General features: G+C 35.6%; 1 protein-coding gene and 1 non-coding gene across 2 annotated transcripts; both read left to right on the forward strand.

Annotated features, from left to right (window-relative positions):
* The first annotated feature begins 2,079 nt into the window (after positions 1-2,079).
* Positions 2,080-4,062, forward strand: LOC146901780 (uncharacterized). The gene is made up of 7 exons (XM_085733484.1): positions 2,080-2,267; positions 2,410-2,520; positions 2,736-2,819; positions 2,908-2,955; positions 3,041-3,091; positions 3,335-3,433; positions 3,556-4,062. Exons 1-7 carry the CDS (start codon positions 2,207-2,209, stop codon positions 3,681-3,683), a joined length of 582 nt encoding a protein of 193 aa, XP_085589610.1. The 5' UTR covers positions 2,080-2,206; the 3' UTR covers positions 3,684-4,062.
* An 11,400-nt stretch (positions 4,063-15,462) lies between these two features.
* On the forward strand, positions 15,463-15,569 carry LOC146901781 (small nucleolar RNA R71). Its single transcript, XR_015024313.1, has one exon. It is a non-coding gene; the product is annotated as a small nucleolar RNA R71 (small nucleolar RNA).
* Positions 15,570-17,949: the final 2,380 nt, after the last annotated feature.

The raw sequence follows: 17,949 nt of genomic DNA on the forward strand, positions 1-17,949 counted from the left end.
AGAGTTTATAGAAAATTTTCAACGATATTAACAATGGAAGAGATATTATATATAAAACACTTAATAGGCCGGTATGATGAGCTTAATAGACTTTTATGTAAGTTTTAGTCTAACCTATTTAATTAAATATGCTTTATAAAATGTTTGAGTCTAACATTCTTATTAAACGAACTGGGGTAAATTAGGCTTTAAATATGCTAGGCTAATATGTTAGGTTGTAGGCCCCTGTCAAATTGTCTGGCATGTTCCCACCCCTAATTGTGGCGTGAATATTTTCGTATCATCATTAATTAATGAGATAAATTTAGATTAGAACAACAAATTGGTTATTTTAGCTTTCAATTTGTTAACACATACTAACATAATTTTACACACTTATTTTTCAAAGATATAATGGAAGCATATAAAAAAGTATATGGGACTGGCAATGTAACGTATTTTTTTCAATCATTGAAACATTGGGAAAAGGATTTTTTTTTAACCCATAAATCATGCATCGTTAAATCATGCATCGGGAAAAGGATTATATTTTAGAATTCTTTGTATAAGCTTGACCTCACCATGAAAATGTTCGTTTTAATAATTGTAATTTACAAAAAGTAGGAGTCGCAAAAGAAATTATACTGCACGTGACATTGGATAAATGAACAAAACAATTCAATTGGAATTTGTTGTGATTTAAATAACATATAAATATCTGTGACTAAAATTAAGATGATAATTGATTTTATACATTTTAAGATCATTTTCAAATTGTTTGTCTCATATGGATTTTTGAATTATGGCCGAGTCTATAAACGGATTACAAGAATCTTCAAGTTCCACTCAATATTTCTAGGATGTTATCAATGGAGGTAATGACTACTCTTATATGTGGAGTTAACATGTTGTGTGGTTGTTTTCTTTTGAAAGGAGGTGAGTGTCATTGTTGAAGGTAGTAAGAATTAAGTTGAATAAATAATAGCAATGCTATGCTATTTATAAGAATGTTTAGTAAAACAGAATTAGGATGAAGAATTTTCTTAAATTTTCAGAGAAGCCTGCATCACTCGATTCTCTACAATTAGGGTTGTTCGCGGTGCGGTTTGGTTCGGTTTTGATGCTAAAAGTCATCCAAACCGCAAGATAAATAAATATGCGGTTTGGTTTGGTTCGGTTGACTTTTAAAATAAAATCCGAACCAAACCAAACCAAACCAATGCGGTTTGGATTGGATCGGTTGGTGCGGTTTTTTAAGACAATATTTTTTTTTTCAAACATTAGAATCAAATTAAAAACCTAAAACACAACATATTTTCAACAATGTTTTAAATTTCATCCAACATTACAATTTTATTTTCATCCAACAATGTTTCCAACTACGTAGACCAAATTTATACGCGGATAAAAAGTAATTCTATTTTGTAAGAAATACAAAAGACTAAAAATTTTATCATTCTCTAGGAGTTGAAGTAGTACATAAATACATTTTTGAAAGAAAAAGCAAAGAAGAAACTTAACAAGAGAAAAAATATGTCATTACATTGAAGTTTTCGTTGAATTTCTATGAGTATTGGTCCAAATGATATATATTTAATTTGTGTTTTTCTTGTATTGCGGTTTGGTTTGGTTTGGTTCGGTTCGGTTGGTAAAATCAAAACCGCAAACTGAACCAACCCATGCGGTTGAGTAGAAAATTGATCCGAATACATCCGAACCAAATGCGGTTTTTTGCGGTTTCGGTTTGGATTGGTTCGGTTTGCGGTTTTTCTATTGGATTTGTTCGGTTTTGAACACCCCTATCTACAATCACTTCATTTAGTATTAGTGTTAATCGCAACACGACTTGTAGCATAAGCTTCATAGAATTAATATTAACACTCATGCCTGTATGCATATTTAAATGAGAGAATCAAAGAAACACTAAATTAATTCATAAGTGCAAGGAATCCAACGGATCTCACAACAAGTCACCAAGAAGAATGAGGTAATTTATTTTTAATTCTTGTTATTCATATATATATATATATATATATATATATATATATATATATATATATATATATAATTAGCCCAATTTAACTACAAAGCCCGTTATCTAATTTGATACTATATATAGAAACCTAAAAACAAAAACCCTAGAGAACAACAACTAAACAAATTACCTTCGTTCCACGAACTCAAAATATTTGTGAGAAGCAACAACATATTCGTAGTTCAAATTCCAATGGCGAATTCGAGTCCGAGGGAGCCGAAACAGAAACTCAAACAGATTCTCAGTCGCAGTGGTATCATCATTGTTCTCTCTGATTGATTTCATTTGCGTGCTTAATTTATTAATAATAATTTTTTTTCTATCATGATGATTAGTTCAATTCAAATGTGTGCGTGTTTATAATTCCTTTGGCTGATTAATGATTATTGACGCAGAAGAAGAATCTGAGGAAATTTCAAAGTCGAAAAAGAGAAAAGACGATTTCATGAGCTCTGATAAACTGGCGGAGGAACCGAAATCAGCAGATTATGGCTTTGATTATGAAAGTATTACTACTCTTCTTGCAGGATTATTTCATTTGTTAATGTTTCGTCACTAGTTTAGAATGCGTTGGGTAATTATTATTATTATTATTATTATTATTAGAAGATGAATTCGAGGATGTTCTTTCTGATTTCATTTGTTTGAATTTAGAATGTTTCATTATGATTTTTGAATGTGTTGTTGTTGGTAATTATTGTTTGATTGATTGATGATACAGTAAAAGGAGAATATTATGTGTTCAAAGACGAATCAAACTCCATAAAATACATGACCCCTGATGATTTCCACTATTTCTACGGAAGTATTACTACTCTTCTTTCTGACTTATTTCATTTGTTAATGTTTATAATGTGTTGGGTAATTATTATTATTATTATTGATGGATGTAGCTAAAACAAAAGAAGAGGACAGCTATGATGAGCGGGAGGAAGAATTTGGTATTATTGTTTTTTCGGATTTAAGGATTTTTCTTCATTTGTTTAGAATGTGTCTGGTAATTATTATTGATTGATGCATTTACAGTTGATGAAGAAGAAATTGACGACATGGACATTTCAAACTGGAAAATCGATGGTATTATTGTTCTTTCTGATTTTATTTGACAATGTTTCATCATGATTAGTTCAATTCAACCGTGTGCATGTCTTTAATTTGAATTTTATTTGAAACGGAAACTCAAAGAGAGATTTTTGGTCGTTATTGTTGTTCTTTCTGATTGATTTCATTTGCTTAATTTACTAATAATAATGTTTCTTCATTATAATTTTTTCAATTCAATTGTGTGCGTGCTTGTCTGATTAATAATTATTGATGCAGATGAGGACCAACCAAAGCCGATAAATACAAAACTATCAGATGGAGATTTCATCCTCCAAGCAATCGAGGAGACCATGATCAAACGACGTATCCCCAGGGGTATTATTCTTCTTTCTGATTTCATTTGTTTCAGATTTAAGATTGTTTCATTATGATTAGTTCAATTCAATTGTGTGCTTGTTTAGAATTTTAATGTGTCGCTTGATTATTGATTCATGCAGGAGGAAAAGGCAAAGAATCTGAGGACATTTCAACCTTGGAGGAGCTGAGCTCTTCTGATGTGCAGAAGTGGAAATCAGCAGATGCAAATGATGATTCTGTTTGTGGTGGTGATTATGCCTTAGTTTGATGATTCTGAAGGCAACACCAAAATCTCTTGCGACAATGACAAGCGAAAAATGTCACTTGATGTATGATAGTAATAGTAGATGTTCGTTTCCCACTCGTGTGATGGCAATCATCCTATAGTAGGCTAGTAGTGGTACTATGTTTTAAGAGTCGGACCTTAGTTCACTCTGTTTGTTTACCTGTTATTACTAGTATCTTGGATTTGTAACATGTTTGGATTATTATGCCCAAATAATGCTTATTATGGTTATCTTGTTCTTTCGTGTGATTTATTAGTAAGAGTGGTGGTTGAGTGGCATTGTAGAAGAACTCCATGGTGAATTTGAAGCATCTTAATTTAACTTTTGTCATGTGGGATCCTTTGGGCATCTTGAAGAAATTGAATTCAACTCTATGTCATTCTCTTCCCCTCTCCCCAACCATATTTTCAAACAGTTGTGTGTGTGTGTGTGTGTGTGAGATCTGCATATCCATGTTGACTTCTTATTGTGTCAGATGACATTGTATATTTCTTTTTTCTTTTACTCAATAGTAAATATACATTTTAAGCTTGAACCTTGGGAGATTGTTTTTCTACCGTAACCTTGGGAGATTGTAACGTTCTGCAGCTTATTAAAGTCTTGATGATGTCCTGTTATGTGATTTGTCCCGACCATGTGATTATTTAAGCCAACAAGAATTATATAAGAAAATTATAGCATTACTTTCTTTTTCAACTAAAACAAACCTAATCATATCATTAATGAATCAAACATTGTTGAATACAAGATGGCATGATATCAAAACTATGGTGACTCGCCCAATAAATGGGACCCTGCAATGAGATGAGCGATCATGTAAACTTGTCGTCGAACAAAATTAACCACAAAGATGGAATTATTCAATAAAAAACTACTAATAATAGAATTACACATGTGATGCCACTCAGTCAAGTGAGCTGCCACACAGGTATTGACTGAGTAAAATTAGGCAAAATGACTAATATTACCAAGTGGTGAGAACACGGATGATGGTGGATAATGACACATTGGTGAGAATGTAGTTGATAGAGCTGAACTACAATCATCTCATGATCTCCTTCTTTTGAGAGAACTTTTCTCACCAACTTTCACTTCACCTCTCATGATGAAATCTTTCAAGCACTTGACATCTGACAACTTGACTGGCTTCAATAGAAAAAACTTTGCTCCTTCCTCCAGGCACCTGCAAATCAGTGAGAGTAAAACTATTAAGAAGCATGACTAGAAATATTGGCCACATAAAAGCATAAAAACTTAATGCCGTGATAGTTATTCTTGCTAGGTAGATAATATGTTGCAATACTAAATAGTCGATTAGTTTAGATTTTGCAAATGCTAGTAAGTCCCTAAAGACAAGTGTTAAGAAACAAAATATAGAAATATTGACTTAATGTTCGCATTTTCCGGGTTGTTAATAATATGTAGAACTGTGTGACAATTACAACGAATAAAGGTTGCTGCACGTCTAAAAGTTTCTTGTAAAATATTGATTTTAATGATTCCATATGACTGCATAAAATTGCTATTGAAACAAATAACACCGAGGTAAAAGACTTATACCGTGTATTTATTGAGGGAAGGACTTATTTTGGAAATTAAATTTTTAGAGAAGCCTGTATCACTCGATTCTCTACAATCACTTCATTCATTTTTAGTGTTAATCGCAACATTACTTGTAGCATAAGTTTCGATAGAATTAATATTAACACTCATGCATGTATGCATATTTAAATGAGAGAATCAAAGAAACACCAAATTAGAATTCTCAAGTGTAAGGAATTCAAGGGATCTCATAACAAGTCACGAAGAAGAATGAGAGGTGATTTATTTTTAATTTTTGTTATTCAAATATATAATTAGCCCAATTGAACTACAAAGCCCATTATCTAATTTGATACTATAAATGGAAACCTAAAAACAAAAACCCTAGAGAACAACTACTAACGAATCACCTTCGTTCCTCGAACTCAAAATATTTGTGAGAAGTAACAACATATTCGTAGTTCCAATGGCGAATCCGAGTCTGAGGGAGCTGAAACGGAAACTCAAACAGTTTTTCGGTAGGTATTATTGTTCTTTCTGATTGATTTCCTTTACTTAATTTACTAATAATAATAATAATGTTTCTTCATTATGATTTGTTCAATTCAATGTGTGCATGCTTGTAGCTTGTTTATATTTTGGTGTCTGATTAATAATTATTGATGCAGATGCAGTTGAGGAAGAACCAAAGTCGATAAAGAGAAAATTATCACATGGACATTTCATCATCCAATATATCGTGGAAAAGATGATGGACCGTTTCCCCAGGGGTATTATTGTTCTTTCTGATTTCATTTGTTTGAATTTAGAATGTTTCATTATGATTTTTGAATGTGTTGTTGTTGGTAATTATTGATTGATTGATCCATCGATGATGCAGTAAAAGTAGAAGATTCTGAGTTCATTTCAAACATGAGAAAATACCATAGCTCTCATAAGTACCAATATAATATATTCCCAAGGGTATTATTGTTCTTTCTGATTTCATTTGTTTCTAATTTAACAATGTTTCATGATGATTTTTGAATATGTCGTTGGTAATTATTGATTGATTGGTTGATGATGCAGTAAAAGTAGAAGATTCTGAGTACAAGGACATTTCAAATTTGAGAAAATACCTGAGCCCTGATGCGTACGAGTATATCATCAATGGTATTATTGTTCTTTCTGATTTTATTTGTTTCAGATTTAACAATGTTTCATCATGATTAGTTCAATTCAATCGTGTGCCTGTTTAGAATTTGAAGGTGTCGTGTGATTATTGACTCATGCAGGAGAAAAAGGCGAAGAATCTGATGACATTTCAACCTTGGAGGAGCTGAGCTCTGATGATTCTGAAGATGATGACTCTGTTTGTGGTGATTATGCCTTAGTTTGAGTGTTTGATGATTCTGAAGGCAACACCAAAATCTCTTGCGACAATGACAGGGGAAAAATGTCACTTGATGTATAATAGTAGATGTTCGTTTTCCACTTATGTGATGCCAATTATCATATAGTAGGCTAGTATCAGTAGTATGTTTTAGGAGTATGACCTTAATTCACTTTGTTTGCCTGTTATTAGTATCTTGGATTCGTAACAAATTTGGATTATTCTGCCCAATGAATGCTTTTTGTTCTTCCTTCTCTCGCTTATTATGCGTATCTTGTTCTTTCCCGTGATTTATTAGTAAGAGTGGTGGTAGAGTGGCAACTCCAACTGTGTAACTTGTTCTTTCTGGTTGATTTCATTTGTTTGATTTATTATTAATAATAATGTTTCATCATTATGATTTGTTCAATTCAATTGTGTGAGTGATTATAATTTGTTGTCTGATTAAGGATTATTGATGCAGCTGAGGACAAATCAAACAAATTCTGCCAAGTTGCTGCAACAAGCAGAATATTTCAGCATTAAAAGATTTCTCAAGTTCAACTCTATGTCATTCTCTTCCACTCTCCCCAATCATTTTTCTCAAACAGTTGTGTGTGTGTGTGATCTGCATATCCATGTTGACTTCTTATTGTGTTTGTTTCTTTTTTCTTTAAGTCAATAATCAATACACATTTTAGGCTTGAACCTTGGGAGATTGTTTTTGTACCGTAACCTTGGGAAATTGTTAGTATTGTGAACATGAGATTATTTTAGCCAGCACGAATTATATAAGAAAATTATTCTACTTTCCTTTTTTACAGAAACAAACTTAACTCATCCCTCAGAAAGGAAAAAAAAAAACTTAACTCGTCATTAATTAATGAATCAAATATTGTTCAATTCAAGTTGGAAAAATATCAAAAATATGGTGACTAGCCCAATAAATGGCGCGCTTGCAAGGGAATGAGCAATCAAATTTGCTTGTTGCCGAACAAAATTAAGCACAAAGTTGGAATTACTCAATAAAAAACTACCAATAATAGAAATAAAGGGACCCAAACTCAGACTCATTCTCCTTATTCTGTATTAGGATAGCATCCACAAGAATTTTAGAATCACTCAAACGATGCTCATGTTTTCAACCCATTGTATAGCTACCAAAAGAGTTGCAGCCTCACCTTCTTGAACCGGCACCATGGCATAGGACCAGTTGGTGTGATGTAGAATAAACTATCCGTTCTCATTCCGCAAAACACAGCCTCTGCACTAGTAAGCTGTTGAATTTGGTGGAAACTTGCGCCAACATTATACTTGAGCTATCGCGGAGGAGGACGACCCCGCTGCTGCTCATCCACCACAGAAATGTTACCGGATTCTGCTATAGAGGCACTCAGACTTTCATGGACAGCCCTTTAAGCCGCTGTCCAGTCTGCCAACAACAAACGCACCAGGGCGGTAATTTGCATTGCATTCAATTTTTATCATTCCAAATCCAAGCATTTCTATTAAATCACAAACACCAAATCACCATAACAACCATACTTACAGTAGAAGCATCTTCAGTGGAGAAAATGCACATAAGCATATTTAAAGGAGTCAAATCCAAAGTGTGCTTGCTATCAATTAAATTATGTAGACCAGCTGCATACCAAGCTTCTATACTAACAACACACTTAAACAAAAATGATAATCATCCTTCGCCTCACACTCGCAGGGCCGTTTCTCATATTTTGGTGGCCTAGGACGAACCTACAATTTGGTTCCTAACCTAACTAATAAATATATATAAACATCAATTTGGTGGCCTAGGTCTCATTTAGAATTTCCCATTCACATAAAAAAACCGAACGTGAGTTAACTCAAGTGGGTGTATTTTCAACATGAGTTTAACATTTTTCAGTGTGAGTTAACTCATGTAGCACAAGAATGAGCAAAAACAAATGGGAGAAGAGCAATTCTCAAACATCAAACTTGATACAAAAACTAAGCAACTTTTTTTAGGAGTATTACTTTTCCCACCCTATGCCTTTCTGATAGGGCCAAACCGCAAGTGCACGGCCTATCGAAGTAATAGTAGTAAGTAGAGTATCGTTCCGCTAGGGAGTTGTTCAATCTAATTAACTTTTAGAAAATGATTAGAGGAGAAAGAAATAAGAAGTTTGAGAGTGCAGTTGTTTGAAAGTAAATAACAATAATAATAAAGAGCCTTGGGATCATTGGTTCATGATAATAACGAATCTTTTCACAAGCAAGCCTTAAACTTTATAATTCTATGTTAATCTTAATTTCTAAGGACAAGTTTCTCTTTAGCATATCACAGCTTCTCTCGAAGTCAGTGAGTGTATCCCTCCAACAACCACACCTATTCTCATGGGTGATTGCCTTTGGGACCTTTGAAGATCGAAACTTTATGTGTCCCAAGGTTTGCTAGACTATTCTCATGTTTCGCAAACCTTGTCTAAATTCACTTGTTTGGATATCAAAGCTCCGCGTTCGCTTTATGAATTGATATCTGTGATGATGAATTAACCATTATCAAACCCTCCGCGTTCGCTTCCACAGTTTGATAATAATTAATTCATGTTAAAACGGTGAATTTAGATTAGGAATTAAGGTAACATATAATTAGGGTTTAAGGCTTGGCTTGATCCGGATTACGTCATTAGACTTATCCAACAATCCCAAGACAAAGAAGTCTACTCACTCATGTTCATCGTAGACATGGGGGAAGAAGAGAGAATGCGATAAAGTAAATTGCGAGAAAAGAAAGTAAAAGGAAATAAAGACTTTATTGAAATAATACTTAAAATATTCAAAGTAAAGGTGAATGTTTATGGTGGAGAGCTACTCGATTTATAGCTTTACAATCGACTTAGAAACTAAGCAACTAAAAGGGAAAAACAGTAAAGCTGCAACAGGGTAACTTGGGCTTGAAGAAAAAGCAGCAAAAGTGGCCTCTGGAGGTGGCATGGCCGTGCCACATGTTGGCACTGGCCGTGCCAAGCTTCTGACTTGGTGGGAACATATTTTTGTTCCGTATCTTCGTATTTTCGCACTGTATTTGTTCCAGTCCTCTTTCTTTTGCTCCAAGACACCTTCCACCATATATTCGTTCCTAAAATATAATAAAAAGCAATTTGAAGTAAAATATTCAAAAAGGAAATAAATTGCAATAAAATCAAATCTTTAATAAAACTAAACTAAATAATGCGATAAATTAGACTAATTATTGACTCATCAAACTCCCCCACACTTGAATCTTTGCTTGTCCTCAAGCAAAAGACAATAGACATAGCAACAACTAGAAGGATTAATTATGGCAATGCAATTGAAAACACAAGTCTCTTTGAAGGTTTTGTTCCAAGTACACTAATCATAATTTCAAATATTCCTCGTGAACCTATTCAACCCAACATCAAGTCTCAAGTGAGTGTGTGTGTGCAGTCCAACCTTTTTCTTGCTCCTGTATAAGACAGATATTATGAGGAACATGTTCTATCCTTAATGCTAAAGTAACCGAGAAAAGTCCTTTCTTCATTTCATATAAGAGTGATGGGAATTTAAGTTAACATTGAATTAAATTAACAATTAAGCACAAAGGGGCTGCATATGCTTAGGGGTTATCTATCCTCATAAGAAGTCTTTTTGGATGTAATTGTCCTTTCCCCCTAGATTCAAAATCACCCTAAGTAGTGCTGCAAAATTTTTCTTTTATTTCATCTCCGCGTAGGAAGTCTTTTTGGATGTAATTGTCCTTTCCCCCTAGCATTGATAAATTTGTTTTCTTTAAGTTCAAATTAGGGAGTCACCACCACAATTAGGAAGTTAGGGATTGTCCTTTCCCCCACATGTTGGTGCCATTCTCCCGCCCCATTTAACTTTTAACAATTAAGAATATAACATTGAAGCACAATTGATTAATTTCCCACACAAACTTATACTACTTTTACTCTAAAGACTTTAAAGGGTCTAAGTTAACACTAAAGATAGAACGTGCTCCTTAAAATACCTATTCATACACTTGCTCAAAGATTGCAACCGGGTGCTTTTCTCATTGGAGAGTTTTTTTCACAATAAAACAGGATATGGGTATAGCAAGAACATAAAAAAACACAAGAAACCACCCTTAAAGAAGAGACAAAACAAAAAATTTATGCCAAATTTTACATTGAAAACAGGCTACTAGTCATGCCTTTCACTATAAAAACAAAACAAAAGAATAAAGTTCAAGGGAGTTTGGACACTACGACTCTAGACACTTTATTAGGCCCCCCATACTTAGGGGAAACATTGTCCTCAATGATTCAAACAAAAGAGAATTAAAAGAGAAGAAGAAGAAGAAGAAGAAGAAGAAGAAGAAGAAGAAGAAGAAGAAGAAGAAGAAGAAGAAGAAGAAGAAGAAGAAGAAGAAGAAGAAGAAGAAGAAGAAGAAAGAAGAAGAAGAAGAAGAAGAAGAAGAAGAAGAAGAAGAAGAATGAGTAGAAGAAGAATGAGTAGAAGAATGAGTAGAAGAAGAAGAAGAAGAAGAAGAAGAAGAAGAAGAAGAAGAAGAAGAAGAAGAAGAAGAAGAAGAAGAAGAAGAAGAAACAGAAGAAGAAGAATGAGAAGAAGAAGAATGAGAAGAAGAAGAATGAGAAGAAGAAGAATGAGTAGAAGAAGAATGAGTAGAAGAAGAATGAGTAGAAGAAGAATGAGTAGAAGAATGAGTAGAAGAAGAAGAAGAAGAAGAAGAAGAAGAAGAAGAAGAAGAAGAAGAAGAAGAAGAAGAAGAAGAAGAAGAAGAAGAAGAAGAAGAAGAAGAAGAAGAAGAAGAAGAAGAAGAAGAAGAAGAAGAAGAAGAAGAATGAGTAGAAGAAGAATGAGTAGAAGAATGAGTAGAAGAAGAATGAGTAGAAGAAGAAGAAGAAGAAGAAGAAGAAGAAGAAGAAGAAGAAGAAGAAGAAGAAGAAGAAGAAGAAGAAGAAGAAGAAGAAGAAGAAGAAGAAGAAGAAGAAGAAGAAGAAGAAGAAGAAGAAGAAGAAGAAGAAGAAGAAGAAGAAGAAGAAGAAGAAGAAGAAGAAGAAGAAGAAGAAGAAGAAGAAGAAGAAGAAGAAGAAGAAGAAGAAGAAGAAGAAGAAGAAGAAGAAGAAGAAGAAGAAGTAGAAGAAGAATGAGTAGAAGAAGAAGTAGAAGAAGAAGGAGTAGAAGAGATAGATAGAGAGAGTAGGAGAAAGAGAGAAGAGAGAAGGGAAGGGAGGAAGAGGAAAGCTCACAATGTCTATTGAGGTCCATAAGGAGGACCTTGGAGTTGTAGGTGTTGCATCATCCGGCGGAGCATCTCATTATTTTCTTGAGTTAAGCGGTTGCCCCTTTGAACATCGTTCCTTAGTCCGGCGATTTCAACACCTTGCCTTTGTTGCTCGGTGCTCACTCTTTCAACTTCATTGTGAATCTATGCCCATCTTTGATCTTCATTGAGCTCACCGGTTTCATGGTCATGGTGTTCCTCTTGGTGCAAATTAGCACCTTCTCCTTCTTCATGGTGCATGTGAGCACCCTCTCCCGCATCATGATCTCGCTCTTCAAGAACCTGCACATCATCAACATACAACCAATTTTCTTCCACCTCGGTGGTAGTCCGAGATGGGATAGGAAGTAAAAACAAGATTGGTACGTTTAGCTTGAGTTGGTAATGGAGGGGTGGACGATGTTTGATGAAATTCAAAGCAATAAGGGTTTCTGTGTTAAGCCTATTGTTTCCCTCAATTGGTTTGATCCCCTCATCTTCACCCACTCCAAAACACCTAGCTATGTATGTAATGATGTCACCCACCACTATGTCTCCTCTACCGACCGGTCTAGTACCGACAAAGTCTAGGTAATCAATCAAATAGAAGCAAGTATTGACGGGGTGGTTGTAGAGCATTGCCCATAACATGAACAACTCATCGGTTCTAGTGTTTCCTAGCTCGGTTCTTCCCCAAATAGTGCAGGCCATCACCCTTTGAAGGTACCTAAGTACGGGGTTGTGAATGTTGCTAGCTTTGTTTGCCCTAGGGACGTATTTCTTAAGACCGGTGATTTGTTTCCAAAAGTCAGCTGGTTCATAGTTATCTGGTTTTAGGCTAGGATCCCAATGATCATGAATATACCCCTCATTTGCAAAACCTAAGGCTTCACAAAAGTGCTGACGAGACATATTATAATCGACATTCATTAATCGGAAAACAACTCTATGGTTAGGGTCATCAAAATTCAACTTATCTTTAGTGAAAACAATTGAGCTTAAAAATTCATAAGTGAAATTTTCATAACCCCGCATAGGCTTCAACAAATTAGTCCAACCTAGCTTGCCTATCATTCTAACAACATCATCTAAAAGCTCTAGCACGTCTAAAGTATGGGTATCAGGATATCGAGAAGGATGCAAAGGTTTAGAGATTAGAATTTTATACCTGTCCCTTTGCTTGTTGTCCTTGAACTGGATTCCGTGATTCGTAAATTGTGCTTGCTTCTTTGGGGGAGGACCGGAAGAACTTGCTGGCTCCTTTCCACTTCTTCTGCTTGAAGCCATTTGACCTTGGTTATGGTTGGTATGAAGGTTTAGGGTTTGTGAAGACTTTTGGTGGAAATGATTGGTTTAGGGTTGGGGTTTATGTTTTAGGAAGGTTTATGGGTTTAGATGTAGAGATTGGTCAAGATTTTGTGGTTTTTGGGTAAAGGTTTATGAAGATAAAGGTTTGGTTAATTATGGATTTGAATGGATGAAAGTTGTTTTTGATTGGTGGTTTGTGTTTGGAATGAAGTTTGGAATTGATTTGGTGAAAGAATTGTGTGAATTAGTGGAGTTTTGAGTGAGATATAAAGGTTTGAAATTGGGTGGTTATGGAGGTTTAGAGAGAAGTTTGAAAGATGAAAGAGGGTTGTGTTTGAGAATGAATGGAGAAGAAGAGAAAAATTTGGGTATATAGGCTATAGATGTCGGGCACGGCCGTGCCACCTATTGGCACGGGCCGCGCCATCTTTCTGACTTCAACCTCCTTTTTTTTGCTTTAAAAACCTGGCACGGCCGTGCCAACCTTAGCACGGGCCGTGCCAACCTTCTGGTCCTGGGGGCTTCAGATTTTTCAACTTTTCTTGAATCACACTCGGACAATTACCTACAAAACACTTAAAACAAAGGAAAACATAGAAAATAAAGCAAATAAATGCGTGGGTTGCCTCCCACGAAGCGCTCTTTTAATGTCATTAGCTTGACAGGTCCTTAGAATGGATCAAAGATATCATATTGTGCAGATGACGCTATAAAACGTTCTTTCACAACATGATCTCTAAGCATGCAACAAGAGTAAAGAGCGGGACCTTTCATAACGTTTTCCAACTCAAATCCTACCATTGTATCACTCACTTGAAAGACAATCCTACCAAGTTTAACATCTATAAGAGCTCCTGCAGTGGCTAAGAAAGGTCTGCCTAGGATTATCGGGACGTCTTCGTCCTCTTTGATGTCAATGACTATAAAATCAGTCGGGATGTATATCCCTTCTATCTTAACAGGTATGTCCTCAACAAATCCTATTGGTTTCATGGTAAAACGATCAGTTAACTTTAATTCTATCTCGGTAGGTTTCAACTCTCCTATTCCCATCTGTTTAAAGAGGGACAAAGGTAACAAACTAACGCTAGCTCCTAAGTCACACAGGGCATTGTCAACGGTCTCACTCCCAATCATACAAGGTATGGCGAAACTACCTGGATCTCTAAGCTTAGGGGGTATCTTTTGGATGATTGCACTAGTGTCCTTAGCCAAAGCTATCGTCTCACTATGCTCTATAGCCCTTTTCTTTGAAAAAATTTCCTTTAAAAACTTGGCATATAGAGGCATCCTAGACAAAGCTTCCGCAAGGGGGATTTTAATGCAAATTCTTTTAATAATGTTGACAAACTTATTGAATTGACCCTCTAATTTAAGCTTAGCAATATTTAACGGGGAGGGAGCTAGAGTCTTATCAAGCGGTTTCTCACTCTCTATCACAGTTTTCTCACCTAAAGGCTTGACATTTTCTTTCTCGAGGTTGTGAACCTTAGCAATAGTATCTCCTAACTTACTACCCTCAAAAGATATGACATTAACATGAGCTTTAGGGTTGGCTTCGGTTTGACCAGGAAAGACTCCCGGTGCTTGAGAAAGAGTGGACACTTGTTGAGCTATTTGGGAGATTTGTGTTTCAAGCATTTTAGAATGAGTAGAGATAGAATCAACTTTGGTATTGAGCTTGGAAAAAGAATCATTTAGAAATCCAGTTTGGTTTTTGAGTTCTTGAAGTTGTTTGTTTTGGTTGGCAATAGAATTTTCCAACAAAATTTCCAAATTAGATTTCTGAGTGAATCTCTGGTTGTTTGCATAACCGGGTGGTGCTACTTGTCCATAGGGATTTTGGTTTTTATAAAAATTTTGATTTTGTCTCATCCCTTGGTTGTATTGAGCATAGTTCATTTGCTCAACACCTTTAATAGCACTACCTAGTTGGCAATCAACACCAGCATGACCAGTTATACCACAAATTTCACAAGAAGGAGTAGAAGCAGAATTGATAGCACTAACATTGAGTTTTTCAAGTTTTTCAGTTAGTGTATCAATTTTAGAAGCAAGGTGATCATAGTTAGAGACTTCGTACATACCTACCTCCTTTTTGAAGGATGAAGAACTAGTGATGGCTCTCTCGTCAGTCCATTTGTAATGATTTTGAGCCATATCTTCAATCAAGGCATATGCCTCCGTATAGTTCTTGTTCATAAGAGCTCCACCTGCAGCTGCATCAACAGACATCTTAGTGGTATAAGACAAGCCATTATAAAAAGTGTGGACTATAAGCCACTTCTCTAGGCCATGGTGGGGACAAAGTCTTAGCATTTCTTTGAAACGCTCCCACGCCTCATAGAGAGATTCCCCATCTTTTTGATTGAACCGTGTAATTTGGTCCCTAAGTTTAGCAGTTTTGGATGGGGGGAAAAACCGGGCAAGGAATGCTTGCCTCATCTGATCCCATGAAGTAATGGAACCGACTTCGAGGGAATGGAACCAAGCGCTAACTCTATCCCTTAAGGAAAAGGGAAAGAGATGAAGTCTTACGGCCTCTTGGTTCTTCTTCATGGTTCCACTAATTCGTAGAAAAACAGATATGTGAAGATTGAGATCCTCAATGGGGGATCCCGAGAATTGGTTTTGCTGCACCAAGTTAAGTAGGGCAGGCTTAATTTCAAAGTTGTCATCCTCAACCGTTGGGTACACAATAACAGCTTGTGGCTCAGCCGTAGACGGCGTTGCATACTCTTTGAGAGTGCGATTAGCCATGGCGGTGTTATTTCGTGCGTCTCTCTTTCGTTTATGCAAATACCTTTCGATCTTGTTGATTATTACAACTCGATTCCTGGTTTTTCGCATAAAAAATTGAGAACTCAAGAAGTTAACGGTAACAGAAAAATAAAAGGTTAAAAATGAAAAGAAAGGAAGAAGAAGAGAGAAATCTAATCACTAAAGAAAAGTTAATTAAATTAGTTAACTCCCCGGCAACGGCGCCAAAAACTTGATAGGGCCAAATCGCAAGTGCACGGCCTATCGAAGTAATAGTAGTAAGTAGAGTATCGTTCCGCTAGGGAGTTGTTCAATCTAATTAACTTTTAGAAAATGATTAGAGGAGAAAGAAATAAGAAGTTTGAGAGTGCAGTTGTTTGAAAGTAAATAACAATAATAATAAAGAGCCTTGGGATCATTGGTTCATCATAATAACGAATCTTTTCACAAGCAAGCCTTACACTTTATAATTCTATGTTAATCTTAATTTCTAAGGACAAGTTTCTCTTTAGCATATCACAGCTTCTCTCGAAGTCAGTGAGTGTATCCCTCCAACAACCACACCTATTCTCATGGGTGATTGCCTTTGGGACCCTTGAAGATCGAAACTTTATGTGTCCCAAGGTTTGCTAGACTATTCTCATGTTTCGCAAACCTTGTCTAAATTCACTTGTTCGGATATCAAAGCTCCGCGTTCGCTTTATGAATTGATATCTGTGATGATGAATTAACCATTATCAAACCCTCCGCGTTCGCTTCCACAGTTTGATAATAATTAATTCATGTTAAAACGGTGAATTTAGATTAGGAATTAAGGTAACATATAATTAGGGTTTAAGGCTTGGCTTGATCTGGATTACGACATTAGACTTATCCAACAATCCCAAGACAAAGAAGTCTACTCACTCATGTTCATCGTAGACATGGGGGAAGAAGAGAGAATGCGATAAAGTAAATTGCGAGAAAAGAAAGTAAAAGGAAATAAAGACTTTATTGAAATAATACTTAAAATATTCAAAGTAAAGGTGAATGTTTATGGTGGAGAGCTACTCTATTTATAGCTTTACAATCGACTTAGAAACTAAGCAACTAAAAGGGCAAAACAGTAAAGCTGCAACAGGGTAACTTGGGCTTGAAGAAAAAGCAGCAAAAGTGGCCTCTGGAGGTGGCACGGCCGTGCCACATGTTAGCACTGGCCGTGCCAAGCTTCTGACTTGGTGGGAACATATTTTTGTTCCGTATCTTCGTATTTTCGCACTGTATTTGCTCCAGTCCTCTTTCTTTTGCTCCAAGACACCTTCCAGCATATATTCGTTCCTAAAATATAATAAAAAGCAATTTGAAGTAAAATATTCAAAAAGGAAATAAATTGCAATAAAATAAAATCAAATCTTTAATAAAACTAAACTAAATAATGCGATAAATTAGACTAATTATTGACTCATCACTTTCCCCGCGCGCCCTATTTTTTTTTTCAATTTTACCCCTGGTCCGGATTTCGTTTTCCGGATTGAATTGTTAGAATTTTGCAGGTGTATCCGGATTTTAAAATCCGGAATAGTGTTTTACCAGAACTTTTGCAATTTTAAGCTTTACAATTCGTAAAATAAAATGCAAATAAAATAAAAAAACAGAAATAAAAAGACAAACATAAAAACAACTCATTTTATTAATATATGAACAATACATTACAATAATTTTCAAGCTTTTTAAGCTTATTACATAAGATCCTAAATCTATTTCTAATCTTTTAAGAGCCTAATTCTAATCTCTTAAGAGCCTAACCACTGTTATGTGATAGGACATAGCAGTAGTTTGCCTATTGGAGGAAAACCGGAGGAGGAGGGAAGAGGAGAGCGGGAAGAAGAAAACAATGCCCCTGAGGGAGGTAGGGGGTGCTCAAACTTACGCCCAGGCAGGCGAAGCTAAGAACCACACTGACCCACATGACCCTCAGGTGAACCGCACTTAGTTGTAGCGCGGTTCCATCCTCATTGATCGTTCATACAAACCCTAA

The sequence above is a fragment of the Medicago sativa genome, chromosome 8 (genome assembly GCF_051527215.1).
Source record: "Medicago sativa cultivar Bolivia chromosome 8, Bolivia_mono, whole genome shotgun sequence".
NCBI classification, from domain to species: Eukaryota; Viridiplantae; Streptophyta; class Magnoliopsida; order Fabales; family Fabaceae; genus Medicago; species Medicago sativa.